The 23,124-nt window shown below is 50.0% G+C and overlaps 1 protein-coding gene across 1 annotated transcript in view; it reads left to right on the top strand.

The window, feature by feature from the left end:
• Window positions 1-21,973, top strand: part of GALNT14 (polypeptide N-acetylgalactosaminyltransferase 14) — a 233,031-nt gene extending 211,058 nt beyond the window's left edge. The window contains exons 12-15 of the mRNA XM_007470881.1: window positions 1,540-1,623; window positions 2,110-2,254; window positions 19,805-19,924; window positions 21,379-21,973. Coding sequence (XP_007470943.1) covers window positions 1,540-1,623; window positions 2,110-2,254; window positions 19,805-19,924; window positions 21,379-21,537 — 508 coding nt within the window. The 3' untranslated portion in view covers window positions 21,538-21,973. The remainder of the gene's footprint in view (window positions 1-1,539; window positions 1,624-2,109; window positions 2,255-19,804; window positions 19,925-21,378) is intronic.
• The last annotated feature ends 1,151 nt before the right edge of the window (window positions 21,974-23,124 follow it).

The following is a 23,124-nucleotide window of genomic DNA, read 5'->3' as shown; positions in this document are numbered from 1 at the left end:
CGCTCTTCCTTGCATCCTGTTGCCAGACCAGAAATCTGAGTGTCAACCTTGACTTTTCCCTCCCGCTCTCTTCCCACACCTAGACAATCACCAAGTCCCGGAGATCCTGCCTCACTCATGCACTGAACGCCTGGGTTCTTACAAATACTGAGCGTTTAGCCCTTTTCAAACAATGTCATTCCTGTCCTCATGTTGCTTGGAGTCTGGTGAGGAATGGTGCTTAGTGCTGTTTAAGAAGTTCCAGTGCCGTGAGGGCGCCCGGTCCAGTCTTTGGGGTGGAAGGAGGCAAGGCTGGAGAGAGTGGGGCCAGTTCTGTGTGGTCACCCAGGAGAGACAAGGTGTACATGGAACTCGGGTGGGTGCTGGTGCTGCAGTGGAATTAAACCTGTCCCTTCTCTACGTTCCCACCCCACTTCCCTGCCAGCATTCATGAGCAGCACCTGGGTTTCTTCAGCTGCCTCCTAACGGCTCTCCCAGCTTTGCACATCAGGCGCATTCACCATCAGTAAGATGCTCTTAAAGGGCTAACAGCGCCACATCGTTCTCTGCTTAGAACCCATCCATGGCATCCCATTGCCCTGAAAATGAAGTCCAAGCTCCTCCACAGTATTTCGCAGGACCTTTTATGGTCTGCATCTTCATCTCTCCTCCCACCCACCTCCCCTCTCCCATGCCCCCACATACATCCGTTCACACACACATACTCTAACCTGCACCGCTGTTCCTGCCAACAGACCCCTTCCCTCTCCATGTGCACTAATCTCTCTTTGCTATTCCCCTGGCACTACCAGGGTCCCCCGCCTCACCCACTTTCTGGTTTGTCTGGACAACGTCCACTTTCCTTCCAGATACCAGCTTCCACATTACCACTCGACCACCACTGACCCGATAAGCATGGGGCCACCTCTGAGGTGCTCCCACCCCACATCCACGTCGGGCTGTGAGCACCCGGTTCGTTACCTGTCTCTCTCTTGCTCGAAAGGTCACCATCACGTCCCACGTTGGGCACAATGCCTGGCGCATACTAGGTACTCAGGAAATATGTGATGAATAAATACATGACCAAAGCCCAGAACCAGCTAACGAAGAGGGTTCTTTGAGGCTGGGCTGGTTGAGGCAGGGCGTTGGGGGGATGGCAGTTTAAGAACAGAATCCAAAGAGAGATTTGTAAGTAGACCCAGAGCCCCGGCGGTGAATTATTAACAACACGCTGAATGTTCTCATAGCCTCGTTTTTAATGAAAAGTTAAAAACACCCCCAAATTCTGTTTCCAAGTAAAGCACAAATCTTTGGTGTCATTGCCGCTCCACTGTGAGATATTGCTAAGTGTTTCCATAGCTCTGTCTGGAGCTCCCAAAATCTCTCTCGGTTATTTTCTCCGGCACCCTCCAGGGAGACGTGGGTGCGGAGCATGGGCACGGGTTGTGCTGTACGCCTCCCAGCCTGGAGGGCTGGTACCTCCTGGGTCCATGTTGCTGGTACCCATCTCTGACACAGCTGGGTTTTGTCTCCGTGTCTGCCCTCCCCCTTCGCCCCCAGTATCGAGAGCAGATTGAACCTGAGAAAGAACCTGCAGTGCCGGAGCTTCAAGTGGTACCTGGAGAACGTCTATCCAGAACTCAGGTATCCGCCCTGTGGTTTGAGCCTTTGCTATAGCTGCAGGGAGAGACCCTCCGCTGACTCAGTCCGGAGAAGGGACCACCCGTGGCCATCTGGATGAGGGTTTTTAAGTATCTGGAGGTCTAAGGCCAGTTGGCTCCGCTTCTCCCTGAAACCAGAAAGAGAATTCTATTAATCAGTAGCATGAGGGATTGAGGTTAGCTGTAGCGGTATTTCTCAGCTGCTGGGGTTTGAACTCAGGGGTGTGACCTCAGGGCATGGACTCACTGATTCCATTCCAGGCTCCAGTGTCCTGGGTTGTTCCCTGCTGCCTTGCTGCTAGCGGCCCCTCCCCCATGCCCAGGCCCCCGAGCAGTGCAAGTCACTGTAACACAGCCGGGGCGAAATGCCCCTGCCATTCTCCAAACACTGCCCGACCTCTCCAACTGCTGCTGTTACTACTAATCCAAAGAGTAGTGGTTTCTCATCCCTCCCGTGGCTTTCCTCTAGAGTACCCAAGGACTCCTCCATCCAGAAGGGCAGCATCCGACAGAGGCAGAAGTGCCTAGAGTCTCAAAAGCAGAAGGACCAAGAGATCTCCAACCTCAAGATAAGCCCCTGTGTCAAGACTGAAGACAAGGATGCAAAGTCCCAGGTAAAGTAACTGGCTGGGGATACTTGAACATGTGGATGGACTTGGCCTCTATTTCCTGCTTTTACATGAATCAGGTGTCTAGTTATACCCGGAGCTTAACAGCAGAGCAAGAGCAGCACGATCCCCCTCACTCTGGGACTAGGTTCACTCCGCATGGTTTCCAAATGCACAGACTTTCTCTGAAAGACGCCTCACCAGGCAACTTAGCGCCTATAGGAATTAACCATTAAATTAGCAGGAGTTTAATGAGGATGTCATTGGTGTCCAAGCTGCTGGCAGTAAATGTGGGCTGGATCAGGCAGGGTGGGCAGCACAGCTACCTCAAAAATATGAGATGCAGACAGAAAAGCATCCTGCTGGGTGACACTGTCTCCAGGTAAAATGCCTTCTCTGTGAGTCTCCCCACTGATTTAACCCTGACTTCCAGACAGTCACGACAGACGTGGTACAGCCATCCCCATCATCCACCGCCCCCACCTCTGGGCAGGGCCGTCGACCATCCCCTTTCTGCCTCAGCAGGCCCGTGGCTCCACCTCTGCTGTCTCCTGCTTCCCCCAGGTCTGGAGGGACCATCGTCGCCCCTTCTCAGAAAGGTTTCCTTGTGCCTCAGCTATTTCATCAACACTGTGGGTCAGTGTACTCCCCTCTGAGGATAGAACTCTTTTAAAAAGTCACTGACAAATTCACAGCCTGTCTCAACCTCTGTAGCAATTGGTCTGCTGGATGCATGAAAGCACATCCGTCTTATAACTTCCCTCCTGGCTCTGGAGACACTACATGATCCCGATTGTCCTGCATTCCTGTTCTTTCCACCCCCTTTTTTTTTTTTGGCTGGTTCCTCTCCCCGCTCTCACACCCTTAGGGTGAGTAATCACCCATGTTCTCAATTCACTGTTCTTTTCTCTGTAACTGGTTCCTTGGAGATTTTATCCATGCTTCCAGCTTTGGCAACCTCCTCTGTTTTCTTTTTTTTTTTTTTTTTCTTTGACATCTTTATTGGAGTATAATTGCTTTACAATGGCGTGTTAGTTTCTGCTTTATAACAAAGTGAATCAGTTACACATATACATATGTTCCCATATCTCTTCCCTCTTGCGTCTCCCTCCCTCGCACCCTCCCTACCACACCCCTCTAGGTGGTCACAAAGCACCGACCGAGCTGATCTCCCTGTGCTCTGCGGCTGCTTCCCACTAGCTATCTATTTTACGTTTGGTAGCGTATGTATGTCCATGCCAGTCTCTCACTTGGTCACAGCTTACCCTTTCCCCTCCCCATATCCTCAAGTCCATTCTCTAGTAGGTCTGTGTCTTTATTCCTGTCTTACCCCTATGTTCTTCATGACATTTTTTTTTTTCTTAGATTCCATATATATGTGTTAGCATACAGTATTTGTCTTTCTCTTTCTGACTTACTTCACTCTGTATGACAGACTCTAGGTCCATCCACCTCACTACAAATGACTCAATTTCGTTTCCTTCTATGGCTGAGTAATATTCCATTGTATATATGTGCCACATCTTCTTTATCCATTCATCCGATGATGGGCACTTAGGTTGTTTCCATCTCCTGGCTATTGTAAATAGAGCTGCAGTGAACATGTTGGTACATGACTCTTCTTGAATTATGGTTTTCTCAGGGTATATGCCCAGTAGTGGGATTGCTGGGTCATATGGTAGTTCTATTTGTAGTTTTTTAAGGAACCTCCATACTGTTCTCCATAGTGGCTGTACCAATTCACATTCCCACCAGCAGTACAAGAGTATTCCCTTTTCTCCACACCCTCTCCAGCATTTATTGTTTCTAGAGTTTTTGATGATGGCCATTCAGACCGGTGTGAGATGATAGCTCATCGTAGTTTTGATTTGCATTTCTGTAATGATTAATGATGTTGAGCATTCTTTCATGTATTTGTTGGCAGTCTGTATATCTTCTTTGGAGAAATGTCTATTTAGGTCTTCTGCCCATTTTTGGATTGGGTTGTTTGTTTTTTTGTTATTGAGCTGCATGAGCTGCTTTTAAATTTTGGAGATTAATCCTTTGTCAGTTGCTGAATTTGCAAATATTTTCTCCCATTCTGAGGGTTGTCTTTTGGTCTTGTTTATGGTTTCCTTTGCTGTGCGAAAGCTTTGAAGTTTCATTACGTCCCATTTGTTTATTTTTCTTTTTCTCTCCATTACTCTAGGAGATGGGTCAAGAAGGATCTTGCTGTGATTTATGTCATAGAGTGTTCTGCCTATGTTTTCCTCTAAGAGTTTGATAGTTTCTGGCCTTACATTTAGGTCTTTAATCCATTTTGAGCTTATTTTTGTGTATGGTGTTAGGGAGTGATCTAATCTCATACTTTTACATGTACCTGTCCAGTTTTCCCAGCACCACTTATTGAAGGGGCTGTCCTTTCTCCACTGTATATTCCTGCCACCTTTATCAAAGATAAGGTGACCATATGTGCATGGGTTTATCTCTGGGCTTTCTATCCTATTCCATTGATCTATCTTTCTGTTTTTGTGCCAGTACCATACTGTCTTGATTACTGTAGCTTTGTAGTATAGTCTGAAGTCAGGCAGCCTGATTCCTCCAGCTCCATTTTTTGTTCTCAAGATTGCTTTGGCTATTCGGGGTCTTTTGTGTTTCCATACAAATTGTGAAATTTTTTGTTCTAGTTCTGTGAAAAATGCCAGTGGTAGTTTGATAGGGATTGCATTGAATCTATAGATTGCTTTGGGGAGTAGAGTCATTTTCACAATGTTGATTCTTCCAATCCAAGAACATGGTATATCTCTCCATCTGTTTGTATCATCTTTAATTTCTTTCATCAGTGTCTTATAATTTTCTGCATACAGGTCTTTTGTCTCCTTAGGTAGGTTTATTCCTAGATATTTTATTCTTTTTGTTGCAATGGTAAATGGGAGTGTTTTCTTGATTTCACTTTCAGATTTTTCATCGTTAGTATATAGGAATGCCAGAGATTTCTGTGCATTAATTTTGTATCCTGCTACTTTACCAAATTCATTGATTAGCTCTAGTAGTTTTCTGGTAGCATCTTTAGGATTCTCTATGTATAGTATCATGTCATCTGCAAACAGTGACAGCTTTACTTCTTCTTTTCCGATTTGGATTCCTTTTATTTCCTTTTCTTCTCTGATTGCTGTGGCTAAAACTTCCAAAACTATGTTGAATAAGAGTGGTGAGAGTGGGCAACCTTGTCTTGTTCCTGACCTTAGTGGAAATGCTTTCAGTTTTTCGCCATTGAGGATGATGTTGGCTGTGGGCTTGTCATATACGGCCTTTATTATATTGAGGAAAGTTCCCTCTACACCTACTTTCTGCAGGGTTTTTATCATAAATGGGTGTTGAATTTTGTCAAAAGCTTTCTCTGCATCTATTGAGATGATCATATGGTTTTTCTCCTTCAATTTGTTAATATGGTTAATCACATTGATAGATTTGCGTATATTGAAGAATCCTTGCATTCCTGGAATAAACCCCACTTGATCATGGTGTATGATCCTTTTAATGTGCTGTTGGATTCTGTTTGCTAGTATTTTGTTGAGGATTTTTGCATCTATGTTCATCAGTGATATTGGCCTGTAGTTTTCTTTCTTTGTGACATCCTTGTCTGGTTTTGGTATCAAGGTGATGGTGGCCTCGTAGAATGAGTTTGGGAGTGTTCCTCCCTCTGCTATATTTTGGAAGAGTTTGAGAAGGATAGGTGTTAGCTCTTCTCTAAATGTTTGATAGAATTCGCCTGTGAAGCCATCTGGTCCTGGGCTTTTGTTTGTTGGAAGATTTTTAATCACAGTTTCAATTTCAGTGTTTGTGATTGGTCTGTTCATATTTTCTATTTCTTCCTGATTCAGTCTTGGCAGGTTGTGCATTTCTAAGAATGTGTCCATTTCTTCCAGGTTGCCCATTTTATTGGCATAGAGCTGCTTGTAGTGATCTCTCATGATCCTTTGCATTTCTGCAGTGTCAGGTGTTACTTCTCCTTTTTCATTTCTAATTCTGTTGATTTGAGTCTTCTCCCTTTTCTTCTTGATGAGTCTGGCTAATGGTTTATCAATTTTGTTTATCTTCTCAAAGAACCAGCTTTTAGTTTTATTGATCTTTGCTGTCATTTCCTTCATTTCTTTTTCATTTATTTCTGGTCTGATCTTTATGATTTCTTTCCTTCTGCTAACTTTGGGGTGTTTTTGTTTTTCTTTCTCTAATTGCTGTAGGTGCAAGGTTAGGTTGTTTATTCGAGATGTTTCCTGTTTCTTAAGGTAGGATTGTATTGCTATAAACTTCCCTCTTAGAACTGCTTTTGCTGCATCCCATAGGTTTTGGGTCGTTGTATCTCCATTGTCATTTGTTTCTAGGTATTTTTTAATTTCCTCTTTGATTTCTTCAGTGATCACTTCGTTATTAAGTAGTGTATTGTTTAGCCTCCATGTGTTTGTATTTTTTACAGCTCTTTTCCTATAATTGATATCTAGTCTCATGGCGTTGTGGTCGGAAAAGATACTTGATACAATTTCAATTTTCTTAAATTTACCAAGGCTTGATTTGTGACCCAAGATATGATCTATCCTGGAGAATGTTCCATGAGCACTTGAGAAAAATGTGTATTCTGTTGTTTTTGGATGGAGTGTCCTATAAATATCAATTAAGTCCATCCTGTTTAATGTATCATTTAAAGCTTGTGTTTCCTTATTTATTTTCATTTTGGATGATCTGTCCATTGGTGAAAGTGGGGTGTTGAAGTCCCCTACTATGAATGTGTTACTGTCGATTTCCCCTTTTATGGCTGCTAGTTTTTGCCTTATGTATTGAGGTGCTCCTATGTTGGGTGCATAAATATTTACAATTGTTATATCTTTTTCTTGGATCAAACCCTTGATCATTATGTAGTGTCCTTCTTTGTGTCTTCTAATAGTCTTTATTTTCAAGTCTATTTTGTCTGATATGAGAATTGCAAGTCCAGCTTTCTTTTGGTTTCCATTTGCATGGAATATCTTTTTCCATCCCCTCACTTTCAGTCTGTATGTGTCTATAGGTCTGAAGTGGGTCTCTTATAGACAGCATATATATGGGTCTTCGTTTTGTATCCATTCAGCCAATCTGTGTCTTTTGGTGGGAGCATTTAGTCCATTTACATTTAAGGTAATTATCGATATGTATGTTCCTATTCCCATTTTCTAAATTGTTTTGGGTTCGTTATTATAGGACTTTTCCTTCTCTTGTGTTTTTGTCTAGAGAAGTTCCTTTAGCATTTGTTGTAAAGCTGGTTTGGTGGTGCTGAACTCTCTCAGCTTTTGCTTGTCTGTAAAGGTTTTAATTTCTCCATCAAATCTGAATGAGATCCTTGCTGGGTAGAGTAATCTTGGTTGCAGGTTTTTCTCCTTCATCACTTTCAGTATGTCCTGCCACTCCCTTCTGGCTTGTAGAGTTTCTGCTGAGAGATCAGCTGTTAACCTTATGGGGATTCCCTTGTGTGTTATTTGTTGTTTTTCCCTTGCTGCTTTTAATATGCTTTCTTTGTATTTAGTTTTTGACAGTTTGATTAATATGTGTCTTGGCGTATTTCTCCTTGAATTTATCCTGTATGGGACTCTCTGTGCTTCCTGGACTTGATTAACTATTTCCTTTCCCATATTAGGGAAGTTTTCAACTATAATCTCTTCAAATATCAGTCCCTTTCTTTTTCTCTTCTTCTTCTGGAACCCCTATAATTCAAATGTTGGTGCGTTTAGTTTAATGTTGTACCAGAGGTCTCTGAGACTGTCCTCAGTTCTTTTCATTCTTTTTTCTTTAGTCTGCTCTGCAGTAGTTATTTCCACTATTTTATCTTCCAGGTCACTTATCCGTTCTTCTGCCTCAGTTATTCTGCTATTGATCCCTTCTAGAGTATTTTTAATTTCATTTATTGTGTTGTTCATCCTTGCTTATTTCATCTTTAGTTCTTCTAGGTCCTTGTTAAATGTTTCTTGCGTTTTGTCTGTTCTGTTTCCAAGTTGTTGGATCATCTTTACTATCATTATTCTGAATTCTTTTTCAGGTAGACTGCCTATTTCCTCTTCATTTGTTAGGTCTGGTGCATTTTTATCTTACTCCTTCATCTGCTGTGTGTTTTTCTGTCTTCTCATTTTGCTTATCTTACTGTGTTTGGGGTTCCTTTTGCAGGCTGCCGGTTCGTAGCTCCCGTTGTTTTTGGTGTCTTTCCCCAGTGGCTAAAGTTGGTTCAGTGGGTTGTGTAGGCTTCCTGGTGGAGGGGGCTAGTGCCTGTGTTGTGGTGGATGAGGCTGGATCTTGTCTTTCTGGTGGGCAGGTCCACGTCTGGTGGTGTGTTTTGGGGTGTCTGTGGACTTATTATGATTTTAGGCAGCCTCTCTGCTAATGGGTGGGGTTGTGTTCCTGTCTTGCTAGTTGTTTGGCATAGGGTGTCCAGCACTGTGGCTTGCTGGTCGTTGAGTGAAGTTGGGTAGTGGTGTTGAGATGGAGACCTCTGGGAGATTTTCACCTTTGATATTACATGGAGCTGGGAGGTGTCTTGTGGACCAGTGTCCTGAACTTGGCTCTCCCACCTCAGAGGCACAGCGCTGACTCCTGGCTGCAGCACCAAGAGCCTTTCATCCACACGGCTCAGAATAAAAGCGAGAAAAAGTAGAAAGAAAGAGGATAAAAGAAAATAAAATAAGATAAAATAAAGTTATTAAAATAAAAAATAATTATTAAGAAAAAAAAATTTTTGAAAAGTGAAAAAAAATTTTTTGAAAAGTAAAAAAAAACGGATGGATAGAACCCTAGGTCAAATGGTGAAAGCAAAGCTATACAGACAAAATCTCACACAGAAGCATACACATACACACTCACAAAAAGGGGAAAAGGGGGGAAAAAATCATAAATATTGCTCTCAAAGCCCACCTCCTCAATTTGGGATGATCCGTTGTCTCTTCAGTTAGTCCACAGACGCAGGGTACATCAAGTTGATTGTGGATATTTAATCCACTGCTGCTGAGGCTTTGGGAGAGATTTCCCTTTCTCTTCTTTGTTCGCACAGCTCCCGGGGCTCAGCTTTGGATTCTGCCCCGCCTCTGCGTGTAGGTCGCCGGAGGGCGTCTGTTCTTCGCTCAGACAGGACGGGGTTAAAGGAGCCGCTGATTCGGGGGTCTGGCTCACTCAGGCCGGGGGGAGGGAGGGGCACAGAGTGCGCGGCAAGCCTGCAGCGGCAGAGGCCGGCGTGACGTTGCACCAGCCTGAGGCGCGCCGTGCGTTCTCCCGGGGGAGTTGTCCCTGGATCCCGGGACCCTGGCAGTGGCGGGCTGCACAGGCTCCCCGGAAGGGGGGTGTGGATAGTGACCTGTGCTCGCACACAGGCTTCTTGGTGGCGGCAGCAGCAGCCTTAGCGTCTCATGCCCGTCTCTGGGGTCCGCGCTGTTAGCCGCGGCTCGCGCCCGTCTCTGGAGCTCCTTTAAGCGGCGCTCTTAATCCCCTCCCCTCGCGCACCAGGAAAGAAAGAGGGAAGGAGAAGTCTCTTGCCTCTTGGGCAGGTGCGCTCTCCCCCATGGCTCTGAAGCTTTCCTCCTCCGCCACCCACAGTCTCTGCCCGGGAAGTGTTTTCCTAGTGTGTGGAAACCTTTCTTCCTTCACAGCTCCCTCAAACTGGTTCAGGTCCCGTCCCTATCCTTTGTCTCTGTTTATTCTGTTTTCTTTTGCCCTACCCAGGTACGTGGGGAGTTTCTTGCCTTTTGGGAGGTCTGAGGTTTTCTGCCAGCGTTCAGTAGGTGTTCTGTAGGAGTTGTTCCACGTGTAGGTGTATTTCTGGTGTATCTGTGGGGAGCAAGGTGATCTCCGCGTCTTACTCCTCCGCCATCTTCCCCCTTGATTCACAAATTCTGTATCTTCATCCATCCATGAATTCATTCATTTATTCATTCATTCACTCAACAAACCTCTATGTCCTCTGTTGACTGTCGAGATGCACAGGTGAAGGGCTATGTTGCAGGCCACCGTGGCCCCTCGAGGGATCTAATGCAAAAAAGAAGCAAGTCAGCAGCCATTTTGATATAATCTCTGTCCTGGAGAGAGTTTGGTCCACGGTGCTATAGAAGTGCAGAGAGATGATATCCAGCTTCTACACAAGGATTGAGGGAGTCTTCCCAGAGGACCTGAAAATGAGCTGTATCCTGAGCGATGAGTAGAAATAGGCCAGGTCACGAAGGGAAGAAAGGGCAGGTGGGCAAATCCAGCATGTACCAAGGCCCGGGGCTGGGAGCCAGGATGCCTTTGAAAGGCTGCATGGAGATTGTGGTCAGAGGGCTAGAATGGTGAGGGAGCAGCAAAGGTAAGACTGGAGAGGAGGGAAGAGGCGAGTCATGGCCCCTTTTCCCAGCTGAGGAGATTGACTTTTATCCTCAGGGGTAGGAGGCTGTGAGAGCCCAGGAGATGGCTCCAGGATGGCAGGTTTACACTTAGACATCCCTGCCGGACTCTCCCTCTCAAACACAGGGTGATCTAGTGAGTCCACAACCACAACAAACGCCTCGGAAACTCAAGCCAACAGATGGCTCCAAGCGCCTGTCAGGCTCCCCGGCCACCTCATCATGCCACTAATTCTCTCCTGTCCGTCTTCCATGGCTCCTCTTTCTCCCACATCCCCCATTTCTGCAAATCCCGTCCCTTCTCCCCACAGAATAGCTGCTCTTGGCCCCAACATTCACTTCTTCATGCCAGATCAGCTGCCCTCAGCCTCGGCAATCTTGACATTTGGGGCTGGATCACTCTTTGTGGTGGGACCATCCTGTGTACTGTAGGCCGTCTAGCAGCATCCCTGGTCTCTGCCCACCAGATGCCAGGAGCACCCCATACATACCAGTCATTGCCAGTCAAAGCTGTCTCCAGGCTTTATCAAATGCCCCTGGGGGACAAAACCACCCTGCTTGGGAACCACTGTGTTAGATTCTGGCCACAGCCTCCAGTAACATGTGATCACCAAACCATTGTTCCCCATCTCCATGCAGCCTTCAATGGCTCCCCATTGTCTACCACAAAAACCCACACTCTCAGCCTGGCATTTGAGGCATTGCGCCACCAGCCTCCAGCTTGCTGAGATTTTTTCCAAAAATAATCTCCGCTCCAGCAAGGCACGGAAGGGGGCTGCCTGAGTCAGACAGGAAAAGGGGAAGGAAATAGAGGTGTCAGTTTCACTTTAGGTGTGGCAGCCTGGTTGAGAATGATACCACTTGTCAGTGGCATTTTGTAGAATGTGTGAGTAGATAACGCACATCCCTTTTTTCTGAATCTATGTGTGGGCCCTGCTCATGGGGGATCGCAAACAGCCAAAATGTTATCATCCCCCTTTCCCTGAGACAGAAGTTTGCCACATCTGTTTCTAGCAAAGTAGGGTTTTTTTCTGGTACTAAATGTCTTTGGCTGCATAAGGAAGATGGTGGGGGGAGCCATGGGATCTCTGGATCTCAGGGAGGGGCCACCCAATAGCCTGGCCCAGGGAGAAGCTGCCAGGCCTTTATTTGACTAGAAGAGAATGGTACCTATTCTGGCTGACGTCCCAGTGGAGTGAGAAAGGGGAGAGGAAAAAGCTGTCACTGTGGGAAACTAAGGTTTAGCAGAGTAACAGTGTTCAAGTGAGCAGAGTTCTTTTGTAGAAAATCGTGCCAAGCTGTCACTCCTCTGTGCTTTGGAGAGAACGGTTGGGTGTGTGTGGCATCAGTGAGAATTCAGGATATGGGAAGAACACAGGAGACAGGACGATGTTCAGTTCCCTTCAACAGATGACACCCACCGAGTGTGCACGGTGCCCCGGGCACCAGGCTGCATGCTGGGGTGCCGGGTGGGATTACGCCGGGTTAGACACAGCCCTCTCCTAGCGGGACGTGCGGCCAATAGCAGGCCTGGGATGCCTGTCCAAGTATTCTGAAGGTGTTGAACCCACTGATAGAAATCTGCATAGCAATTTTAGCTAGACTCGTCCCCCAAGTGTGTGGGCGTGCGCATGTGTTTCTGGGCGTGTGCGCATGTGTGCATGGCGTATATACCCTTGCGGGACTGACTTACACTATGTTTCTCATGCTTTTGGCGTCTGCTGCCCTTTCCTACATAAACTCCCCGTCCCGTCGTCCTCCTTCACAGCGCCTCCTGCTAATGTGATAACCCTCCGTCACCTCCTCTCCCCTCTTTCATCTCTCAGCTTGTCCTGCCTCTTGGCCTGTCCAGAGAAGTTGCATCTGCCCCTCAGACCCCTTCATGTGACTCGTTCACCTTCTCTCCTGCCCCTACCTCTCTGTCTCTGAGAGGCCACGTCAAGCCGATTAAGTAGGTGCTACTATTATCCTCAGTTTGCAGATGATGAACCTGAGACCTGGAGAGAATTCTCCAAGGTCATACACTAGTAAGTGAGGATTTGGAAGTAAGGCAGGATTTGGAAACCTGGCTCCACAGCTCTGCTCGAGCTACTGCTGCCGCTGGGGTCATGGCTCGTTCCGGGCCCTTTGATTCAGTTTAATCTCGGGAGACCCCTCCTCCAGGTCGTAAATATTAAAACGATAGATCAGCTCCGCCCTGACAGGAGATAGCTGGCAGGAGTTTCCTCCTCTTGGCCAGTTCCCAGTGGCAGACCCTGTAAGAAGGGAAACCAAGGTCACAGCCCGTGTCAGGGGCCGGGGAGGGGGCAGACCAGAGAGTAGGCCCCTCCCCTGACACTAATGGGAACCGGGCAAGAGTGTGAACGGAGGCCCACCCGCCGCGGACGCCACACCAGGCCAGGGGACATGCGTGGCGCTGGCTTCCAGCCTGGGCTGCCCCCCTTTACTTCCCACCCCACCTCCGTCCCCCACTGTGAACTCCCAGCCTGCATCTCCCTGTTTGGTCACTCCCCTCTCAAGGGTCCCCCTAGGGCCTGGGTGTGTGGACTGGGACACAGTCCATCCTCTGGAGCGGACCCAGGGGAGAGAGATCCACACAAGTCCTGAAATCAGACTCAGGTTGTTTGGGTGGTGGATTCCGGCATCTTCAACATGTGGGGTGAAGGAGCAGCAGAGGATGGGGCTCGGGGGCCCTGAGCTCTGCTTCCAGCTGGCCACTGACTCTCCAGGTGGCGTGTCCCCGTGCGCGTGGCTATCCTCATTGTTGAAAGGAGACCACCCAACCATGGCTGTCCTCTGGCTCCAATGCTGGCTCACGACCCTGCTCCACCGCAGCCCCATCCATCCCTCACCCTCCCTCCCTTCCCTTTCTTGGCTGGTTTGTCAACCTTGGGAACAAAATATCTAACCTGAGTGTGTATTCAAGATGGCAGCAACCTGATGCCTTGGGTAGAAAGAGAAAAATACATCATCAGTTTGTAAATGTGTGAAGCCCCAGAAGCCTTCTGGGTAGTAGGTTTCCTCTCAATTTTATTGGATTCCCTAGAAAAATATTTGTGAAAGATAGAAAGAAGACAGATGCACCAATCTCACTGTATCCCCATTTAAAGAAAGGGAAAAAACATAAATGAAAAACTTTTTAGTGTGTCCTCCCACCTGGATCCCCAGCAGTTCAGGCTACTGGCTTGTGAAGGATGCATGCAGGCCACTAGATAACCTGGGTGGGTGAGATGAAGATCAAAGCTCTTCCCCCAAACCCGGACTCACGTTGGCACCTGTCGGTGAGTCTGCCAGTGGGACAGGTTGCCAGCAGTCACCTTCCCTGCCTGATACCACCCTTCCTCCCCGGCTTTCTCAGCACACCCATGGGAATGGCCCCATCACGGCTGCCTCTCCAGCATCTGTCCTGGGAGGCGAAGCAAAGGCAGTTTTCCAAAGGAGGATCTCCAGGGCCGTCTCTCCTCCTGTTGGCATCCTCCACTATCACAGCCAACGGGCGGAGATTAACTGAGCACTTGCTCCCTGTTCAGCACCATACTGGACACGTATATGTGTTACCCTCCGAGTACGGGGCTGCTGTTATCTGCGTTTCACAGCTGAGGGGACTGAGGCGCAGAGTTAAGTAACTCACCCAAGTTTATGGGGTTAAAAAACAAGCGAGCCAGGGTCTTAGCCCCGGCAGTCACTCCAGAGTCCAACAGCCTGGCCCAACACAATATGTACTGGGTGTATTCTTACAACTTGGGAGGAAAGGACATGATGGACTGGAAACAAAGATCCCCAAAGTGAGTCTAGTCCCAGTTGAAGGAGAGGAGCGTGTCCCAGAGCCACCCCTGATCAAGGCGCCCCCACCAGGGCACGGCTGAGCTCTGTCCCTGCGGGTGATGAACGCCCCCCGCACAGCCAGTCAGTGCATCCGGGGGATCCCGCAGCCATACAGGTGCGTCAAGAGGTCGGCTGAACTAAAGGTTCGCTTGAACCCACTCATTCATTTCCAGCATCTTGTCTGAAGCAGGCTTCAGGGCGTGTTCGATGGACGAGGGCAATGCCCAGTGTGGCCTACGAGGTTTGAGGCCAGCCCGTGGCCCTGGACGCGCTTGGCTCAGATCCCGTCTCACCTGGGAGGTCCCGCATTCACAGTCAACCCCAGGGTCTGCCCCTGGCATTGCCCAGAGCAACCACTGACCTCAGTCCACCTTCCATCCAATCGTACCTACTTCCCAGGGTGCCTGTGAGGGTCACGTAGACAACGGAAGGTGAACAATCAAGAACAGAAGCGTCCGGGGCTTCCCTGGTGGCGCAGTCGTTGAGAGTCCGCCTGCCAATGCAGGGGACGTGGGTTCGAGCCCCGGCCCGGGAAGATCCCACATGCCGCGGTGCGGCTAGGCCCGTGAGCCATGGCCACTGAGCCTGCATGTCCGGAGCCTGTGCTCCGCAACGGGAGAGGCCACAGCAGTGAGAGGCCCGCGTACTGCACAAAAAAAAAAAAAAAAAAGCAGAAGCGTCCCTCGGCACTGAGTTATTTTGGCCGCCTAACCACAGCACAGCCAGCAGGGCTGCCTCCCATCCACTGTTTCTTCTCTGTTGTTTACTCTTCCCCACAGGGGAGAATTTTTGAACAGGGAACTCACCACCAGCAGAAAATGATGTGTGCTTCTGCCTTAAGGAAAACACAGCCCCCTAACGTCTGTCCACATGGCAATGTTTCTCTGTCCTCATCCAACCACTCCTTCCCACGTGCTGGACAAAGATGGCTCACAGAGACTGTCCTCCAGGGGCTGGGCAGCGGGCTGAGTGCTCCACGAGCATCTGCTTGTTTCAGCTTCACAATAACCCCCATTTCACAGATGGAGGAAGCAGGCTTAGAGTAGTTGACCAAGGCTACACAGGTCATATGCTAGTAGCGCCAGAGCAGGGTTCAGACACGGCCCTGCCGCCTCCAGACACCAAGCTCTTAAGACTAGGCTAGGTAATGAGAATTTATTGCTCAGTGCTCTGTGGTGACCGAAATGGGAAGGAAACTCAAAAAAGAGGGGATATGTGTATCCAGATAGCTGATTCACTTTGCTGTACAGCAGAAACTAACACAACACTGTAAAGCAACTATATCCAACAAAAACTAAAAAAAAAAAAAAAAAAAAAGGCTAGGCTAGGGTTTCTCAACCTCAGCACAGTTGGCATTAGTACCAGGTAATTCTTTGCTGCAGGGACTGTCTGTGCATTGTAGAATGTTTAGCAACATCCCTGACCACACCCACTAGGTGCCAGTAATAGCCCCGACCTAGTCATAATAGTCAAAAAATGCCTCCAGACACTGCCAGCTGTCCCCTGGGTAGGTGGCTAGGGGCAAAAGCACCCCAGCTGAAAAGCAGTGCCCTTGCCTACTGGCGGTGGCTCTGGACCATTCTAAGATCAGCCCCTGGGCTTGGGCCCCAACTTAGCTTCATGCCTGCTCCCTTCAGAACTTTACTCCTTCAGGTATCTCCTCTGAAGAAAATCTTTCCTCTCGGCTTCTCCAGCCAGTGCAGGACAGTAAGCCCCAGGCTGGCTGCCGTGGCCAGGTGAGCATTTACTAGCGAGAAGTCTCCTCCCCCAGTGACGGGTCACTCCTGTCTCCCACCCGCAACTGGCAGCTCCAGAGACTTTCTCCGAGCAGAGAAGGCCTTTAGGCTGTCCGGCCTGGACCATCCCCTCCCCATCATCAGTTCCCCTCTTCCAGGGCAGCAGCAAAGAAGCTGGAGGGCTAGGAATGGACTGCCTCCTCCTCGGCCCCTTACCAGCCCGTCCCAGAGGGGCGAGGCATCCCACACCACCTCCAGGATGGCCTCTGGGTTAGCTTCCATGGATATGGCCGTGTCTGTGTGCATTGGGTTGAAGGCTGTGACTTTGCCAGTCCCCGAAATGGAGCCGTCAGTGCTCACCGATCGAGGCCAGGCCAGCCTGAGCAACCAGTGCCGCCTTCTTGAATTCATTTCTGATGCTGGGATTCATTTAATAAACCCATTCATCACCGACCATTTTGCAAAGCCTGACAGACCGCAGAATAGGAATCGGAAAACCTCTCCTTGCTGCCTTCCCCACCTGCTCCCATGTTCTGCTTCCCCCTTAACTCTCTTCTCTTGCAAATGTGTGGCCACAGAGCTGCGTCCCTCTGGGGAATTGCGAGGCTGAATTATTTCGATGCCAGTAAAGCACCAGCTAATGGAAAGTCCACATAGTATGAGGGCTTCAATACCTGTCTGTGCCTGTGCACGTTCTCCCCCGGGCGTCTCGAGGTGGTTTCCTCAGAGCCCCCAGGGTGCCATATACATTCCTTCCTGAAAGACATTTGTGGATGGGGTGTCTCAGAGTTAAAAGGACCACCGCTCCCCACCCTACCCCATGCCATCCTCAGCACTTCTGGTTTTAGAAGCCGCTAGGATGTTCGAAAAGAAGTGCCAAGGGCTTCCCTGGTGGCACAGTGGTTGAGAGTCCGCCTGCTGATGCAGGGGACACGGGTTCGAGCCCCGGCCCGGGAGGATCCCACGTGCCGCGGAGCGGCTGGGCCCGTGAGCCATGGCCGCTGAGCCTGCGCGTCCGGAGCCTGTGCTCCGCAACGGGAGAGGCCACAACAGTGAAAGGCCCGCATCCCGCCAAAAAAAAAAAAAGTGCCAAAATGGGCTACCAGAAATTGTGGTGTATTTTAAGTTTTTATATTTAATCAATTAATGCTTTTAACATAGAAAACACAAAGCCAGTGTATTGTAATGATCATAAGGTAATTACAGGGTTTATTTTTAAAATGCTAATTCATGGTTCACTGCCAGCTGTGTGGTCGGGTAGTAGGACGGAGCGATGAGCCTCATCTTCTTTCCACGTCGGTGACTGTGTGTTTATCCTCATTTCCAGACAGTGCAGAAGTCTAATGTTGAGGCCAGTGGTACGTGGGGCCTGGGCAAATGGCCCCCTGGCAGCCCTGCTCTCCCCCCGCACCACAGGCCAAGGAATTCTCAGGGCTCACGCCTAGGACCTGTGTCTGCCTCCTACGTTACACTCCCCAAATGTGTAGGACCCCAGAATCCACCACCCTAATGACCCAAGCCTGATTCCAGGACTTGTGTGGATCTCTCTCCCCTGGGTCCGTTCCAGAGGATGGACTGTGTCCCAGTCCACACACCCAGGCCCTAGGGGGACCCTTGAGAGGGGAGTGACCAAACAGGGAGATGCAGGCTGGGAGTTCACAGTGGGGGACAGAGGTGGGGTGGGAAGTAAAGGGGGGCAGCCCAGGCTGGAAGCCAGCGCCACGCATGTCCCCTGGCCTGGTGTGGCGTCCGCGGCGGGTGGGCCTCCGTTCACACTCTTGCCCGGTTCCCATTAGTGTCAGGGGAGGGGCCTACTCTCTGGTCTGCCCCCTCCCCGGCCCCTGACACGGGCTGTGACCTTGGTTTCCCTTCTTACAGGGTCTGCCACTGGGAACTGGCCAAGAGGAGGAAACTCCTGCCGGCTATCTCCTGTCAGGGCGGAGCTGATCTATCGTTTTAATATTTACGACCTGGAGGAGGGGTCTCCCGAGATTAAATTGGATCAAAGGGCCCAGAACGAGCCATGACCCCAGCGGCAGCAGTAGCTCAAGCAGAGCTGTTGGGGAGACTGGGTGCAGGGGCCACTTTCTGTACCTGACTTAGGATAACCTCTCTGAGCCTTACCTTCCTCATCTGTAAAAGGGGAATAATGACAACACCTACTTAATTGGAGTCTTGTGATTAAGTTAACATGTGTAAAGCTCCCAGAACAGTGCCTGGCACATAGTAGGTGCTCAAGAAATGTGAGCCGCTATTAGCCATCCTGTCATGGTTCCGACGTTACCTCCACGAATAAAGGCGTATTCCCGTTGCAGCTTACCCTGGAGGAAGGCAAATGGTTTGTGTAGCATGGTGATGTGCACGAGGCCAGAAGAGTACATTTCCTAACGTTTTATTATTTAAAAAAAAACAAAACTGAATAGATACAGAAATCGAGCTCAGTGGAAGAGTATGAAGAACCCCGGTGTACCCATCCCCAGGCTTCAGGAATTCTCAACTCACAGCCAGTCTTTGTTCGTCTCTATTTCCATCCACTCCCCAGGGAGTACTTTCTGGTCTAGATCGTCTCTCGACACCAAGTGGCCTGGTGCAGGGACAGAAGGTCCACTGGATGGGAAGGGTGTCGTGGAAGAGGAGAGGTACAGCCCTTAAAGGGGTCCTCTCTGCAGCTCCCCTCGGGGCATCCGATTCACAAGTCTTCTCTGCCCCATGATAAGACAAAGGACAGATGTTAGCCCTGTTTTACAACCTAGGAAAAACCTCTTGAAGGTTCACGTCTGACAACTATTATGCCAGCATTTCCGCCCCTGATCGAAGAGCTGGGCGGTGGCCCGGGCTGCTTTAGCAGTTGGTTTTGCTCTCTGGTCTCTGGCACTTGAAGGAAATGTTCCTCCTTCCTCGTAATGAACCTCACCGAATGCCCCGTTCCCTTCGCCTCCGTCAGAACTCTGCATGTCCATCCGATTCCTTAGCTGCTCCCCCTGCAGGAGCTCCGGGGCCAAGTGCCCTGTTCTCCTGGAGCGCTGGTGTGCATGCGCCCTCTTGGAATGATTTTATTTCTCACAACTTCCTTCTTTCCTTCCTTCTCCTCTCCCACCCCCTCCTCATTACCTTTGCCCCTCCAGCTGCCTCTTGTCACAACTCTCATGTTCTCAGGGCGCCGATTTGGACTCCTTTTCGAAGAAGGGACATTCTAAAGACAGCTGGGAGGACGGAGGGGGGCGGCGGTGTGACCTGCCGGGTAGCTGCGTGAAATGTCAAGTGTGGGGAACAGACACCAATCCAAACGGAGAAACTGGAGACCATGCAGTTCGGCCGGGTTGTCCTTCAGTCTCCTGCCCAAAGCCCAGAATTGGTCCTTGCCTCTCAGAGGCAGCCTGCATGCCCCAGGCCAGTCCCCTTCTTGGGAGAGGGGCGGGGACTTCACCGAGGGTGTGACCCAAGAATCTCTGGCTCTTGAGTAGCATTTTCCCAGGTGGCCTGTTGACAGTCGATTCCCGCTAGGAGCCCCCCACACACAGTGCTTCGTACAAAGCTGTGCTAATTGTCACACGTAGGCACGGTAGTATCCCAGCAGGGGTGGCTTCCAAGCATCCTGAGGTGACCCTTTCTGGCCTCTTCCCCTCCAGATCTGGGCCTTCACATACACCCAGCAGATCCTCCAGGAGGAGCTGTGCCTGTCAGTCATCACCTTGTTCCCTGGCGCCCCGGTGGTTCTTGTCCTTTGCAAGAATGGAGATGACCGACAGGTAAGTGCTCAGCGCGTCTGCCCTGGGACGTGGCCGCCGGTGTAGGTCTAAGTCTCGTGTGCAGGAAAAGAGAGAAGCTTCAGAGGAGGAAGTGTTGATAAGGAAGAGGTCCTTCTGGTTAGGAGAGGGAGGGAGGGGCCTCTGATACCATCCATGGTGCCCGCAGCAGCGATCCGCTGCCATGTGAAAGCCTACTGACTGCGCTATACCTCAGCTTGCATGTGTATCTTTTTTTTTTTTTTTTTTTTTTTTTTTCCTTGCGTTATGCGGGCCTCTCACTGTTGTGGCCTCTCCCATTTGCGGAGCACAGGCTCCGGACGCGCAGGCTCAGTGGCCATGGCTCACGGGCCCAGCCGCTCCGCGGCATGTGGGATCTTCCCGAAACGGGGCACGAACCCGCGTCTCCTGCATCGGCAGGCGGACTCTCAAGCACTGCGCCACCAGGGAAGCCCTGCATGTGTATCTTGTACTGCCCTGTCTTGCTCCGACGCCCACCCAGGATCCCAGAGCAGTAGCATACTGGGACAGAGCCTGCAGGGCCACAAGGATGAACAAGACTCGAACCTCTGCCTTCGGGGGCCTTGGGCTCTGGCAGGACGTCCAGCAAAGTTCATAGCACTCTGGGTGTACCTTGTGCCTAGTTTCTCTGGCGGCACAGTGTTGGCTCCACTCAGTTTCCTGCCAACTGGGTCCTGGTGTTAGAGAGACCGAGATTCAAATATCCATTTTCATGGCTCACTGGCTGTGTGACCCTTGGCAGGTTACTGGACCTCTCTGAGCTTCAGTTTCCTCCTCTATGAAATGAGGTTGATGATGCCCATCACACAGGGTAGCTGTTTAGAGCAGTTCACTGAGATGATCCATGATACCTGGTCAGTGGTAGTTCCCCAATACGTGTCCATCCCCTCCCTCCTTGTCCAGTGAGGTGAAGTCTGGGAAGCAGCAGCACGAGACCCCCTCTCTACTTGGGCCCCTCGTGTGCTGAAGCACTTTGGAGGAGCAGAGGTTCGGCTTCAGGTGCTGCCCAGGGGCTCCTCCCCCGCTCCTGCCTCGCCATCCCCCACTCCTCATTCTCACCCGCTTCTTCATGACGGTGCAGGTACCGAGCGTGGATCATTCCTTTAGCTGCTCCTGTGACTAACTCGCTTCACATTTTCTGGCCTATGGCTTGGAAAGTTATTGCCTTCTAATGAGTTTTCCTAGCAAACATACTGATTTCGCTTTTACTTTTTTTAATCCAATAAAAAAAAAAAAAGAAAACCAAGAACAATACCTGGCAAGGCAATTAGTTGCAGTTTTCTTCCTCCATGAGACCATGAAGTCAAGTCTCTGGATGACCCTAGCCATGTGGTGTCAACATTTCTGATTACGCTGGAACTCCCAGTACTATTGCTAGGACCCAGGACGTTAGCCGGAGAATTCTGGTTCATCCTCTCCCCTCTCCATCTTCCCAGCAATGGACCAAGACTGGTTCCCGCATCGAGCACGTGGCATCCCACCTCTGCCTAGACACGGACATGTTTGGCGATGGCACTGAGAACGGCAGGGAGATCGTTGTCAATCCGTGTGAGTCCTCACTTATGAGCCAGCACTGGGACCTGGTGAGCTCTTGAAGATCCGTGTCGGAACCGGCAGGGGCCGTGGGGTGGCGCTTCCCCGGATGAGAATCGGACTGGAAACCAGGCTGCAGGCAGCCCCGAACTACTGCAGAAGCCCTGAATGGGGAGGCGAAGGCAGAACCCCCCCCCCGCCCCCCCCCGCCCAGGACAGGAACGGCTGTCAGGGAGGATGCAGGAAGAGATTGCAAGCCAAGAGCAACTCAGAGACAGACAGATCCCCGTGTTCTCAAGGCCGTTAAGTTCCAGTCCTGGCTGGGTCTGCCCCTGCACGGTATCTGGAGGCAGAGATCTGACGGGAAGTGTTGATGTGGTTCCCTGTCTTAACGAAAGAGGCCAGAGAGAACAGCCTTCGTCGTCACTAGGCCAGGACTCGACTGAGAGACGAGGGGCGGAGATGCTTTTCAAAACAAATAAAGGAACCGTGGAAGTTCTGTCTGTGTCTCTCCTCCTTTGTTTCCGCTTAGGTTAGCTCAGAGCTAGGCTGAGTTCTCCTTTGAGTCGGGGTGGGCAGTTGGTGGGGCCTTGTTGAGGGCGGACAGCGAGGACGGAGAGATGGGAAACCTGTCCTGTGATCCTGAGCTGCCGCTGGCAGGCAGTACGACCCGGAGAAGACACATAACTTCTCTGGCCCTTCATCTCCTGTTACATCAAGTGGGGGAGGCGAAGGACAGCAGTGTTTCCTACCTAGGGATACACAGTCTGTCTCATCTGGGGAAACTGCATCAATTCAGCAGCCCTAGGGTCTACCTGTGAGGATCCCACTGCAGTAGGTCCAGGGCAGGGTCCAGGCTCCTCCCTGGTTGGAATCACTGCTCTAGGCGTCTCTGTGGACCCTGATGGCTTTATAGTCTGTGGCCATCGGTGTGGGAGTTTCGTCCTCTAACAAATCCCCAGTGTGTTCTGGGAATTGGGTATGGTGGTTGTGCATTCTTAGTAACTAGGCTTTAAGAAAAGAACCGACCCGTGTTGTTTAAAAGTTCCTGGAATTGCCTGTACATTCTCGGCCGAGGTAAGTTCACCACGTGCTAATTAGTAATGGTTTTAGCTATCTATCGCCGAGAAACTAATGACCCCTGGGTCCGCTGCTTCAGGGTGACTTAAAAGGTTGCAATCAAGGTGTTGCAGTGGTTGTTGGTAGGATCTGGCTCTTCGCTGTTGGCCAGAAGCTGCCCTCAGTTCCTTGCCATGTCGGCCTCTCTAACGCAGCCACCAAGCCAAGCAAGCCAGGAAGGCAAGAGTACCATCAAGACGGAAGTCACAGTCCTTTCCAACCTCGTCTCACAAGTTACCTCCCATCACTTTTGCCACATTCTATTTGAGAGAAGTGAGCTGCTAGGCCCAGCCACACTCAAGGGGAGAGGATTACACAGGAGAGCTGGTAGCAGCAGGTGGGGGTCATTTGGATCCACTTTGGAATCCATCTCCCATCTCATACCCTGAAGAGGTGTCTGTCTCCCCTTCATCCAGAAAGCCTTCCGTGATGGCCGTTGTTCAAGCTCATCATTAAAAAATCCATGACTGTGGACTACTGCAGACATGGAAAGTGAAGGGCTGAGTGTGCAGATCCAGCATGTCCTCTGG

This window comes from Lipotes vexillifer, unplaced genomic scaffold (genome assembly GCF_000442215.2).
Source record: "Lipotes vexillifer unplaced genomic scaffold, Lipotes_vexillifer_v1.1 scaffold717, whole genome shotgun sequence".
In the NCBI taxonomy this organism is placed as follows: domain Eukaryota; kingdom Metazoa; phylum Chordata; class Mammalia; order Artiodactyla; family Lipotidae; genus Lipotes; species Lipotes vexillifer.
Note: the sequence above shows the minus strand (reverse complement) of the source record. Positions and strands in the feature narration are given on the sequence as shown.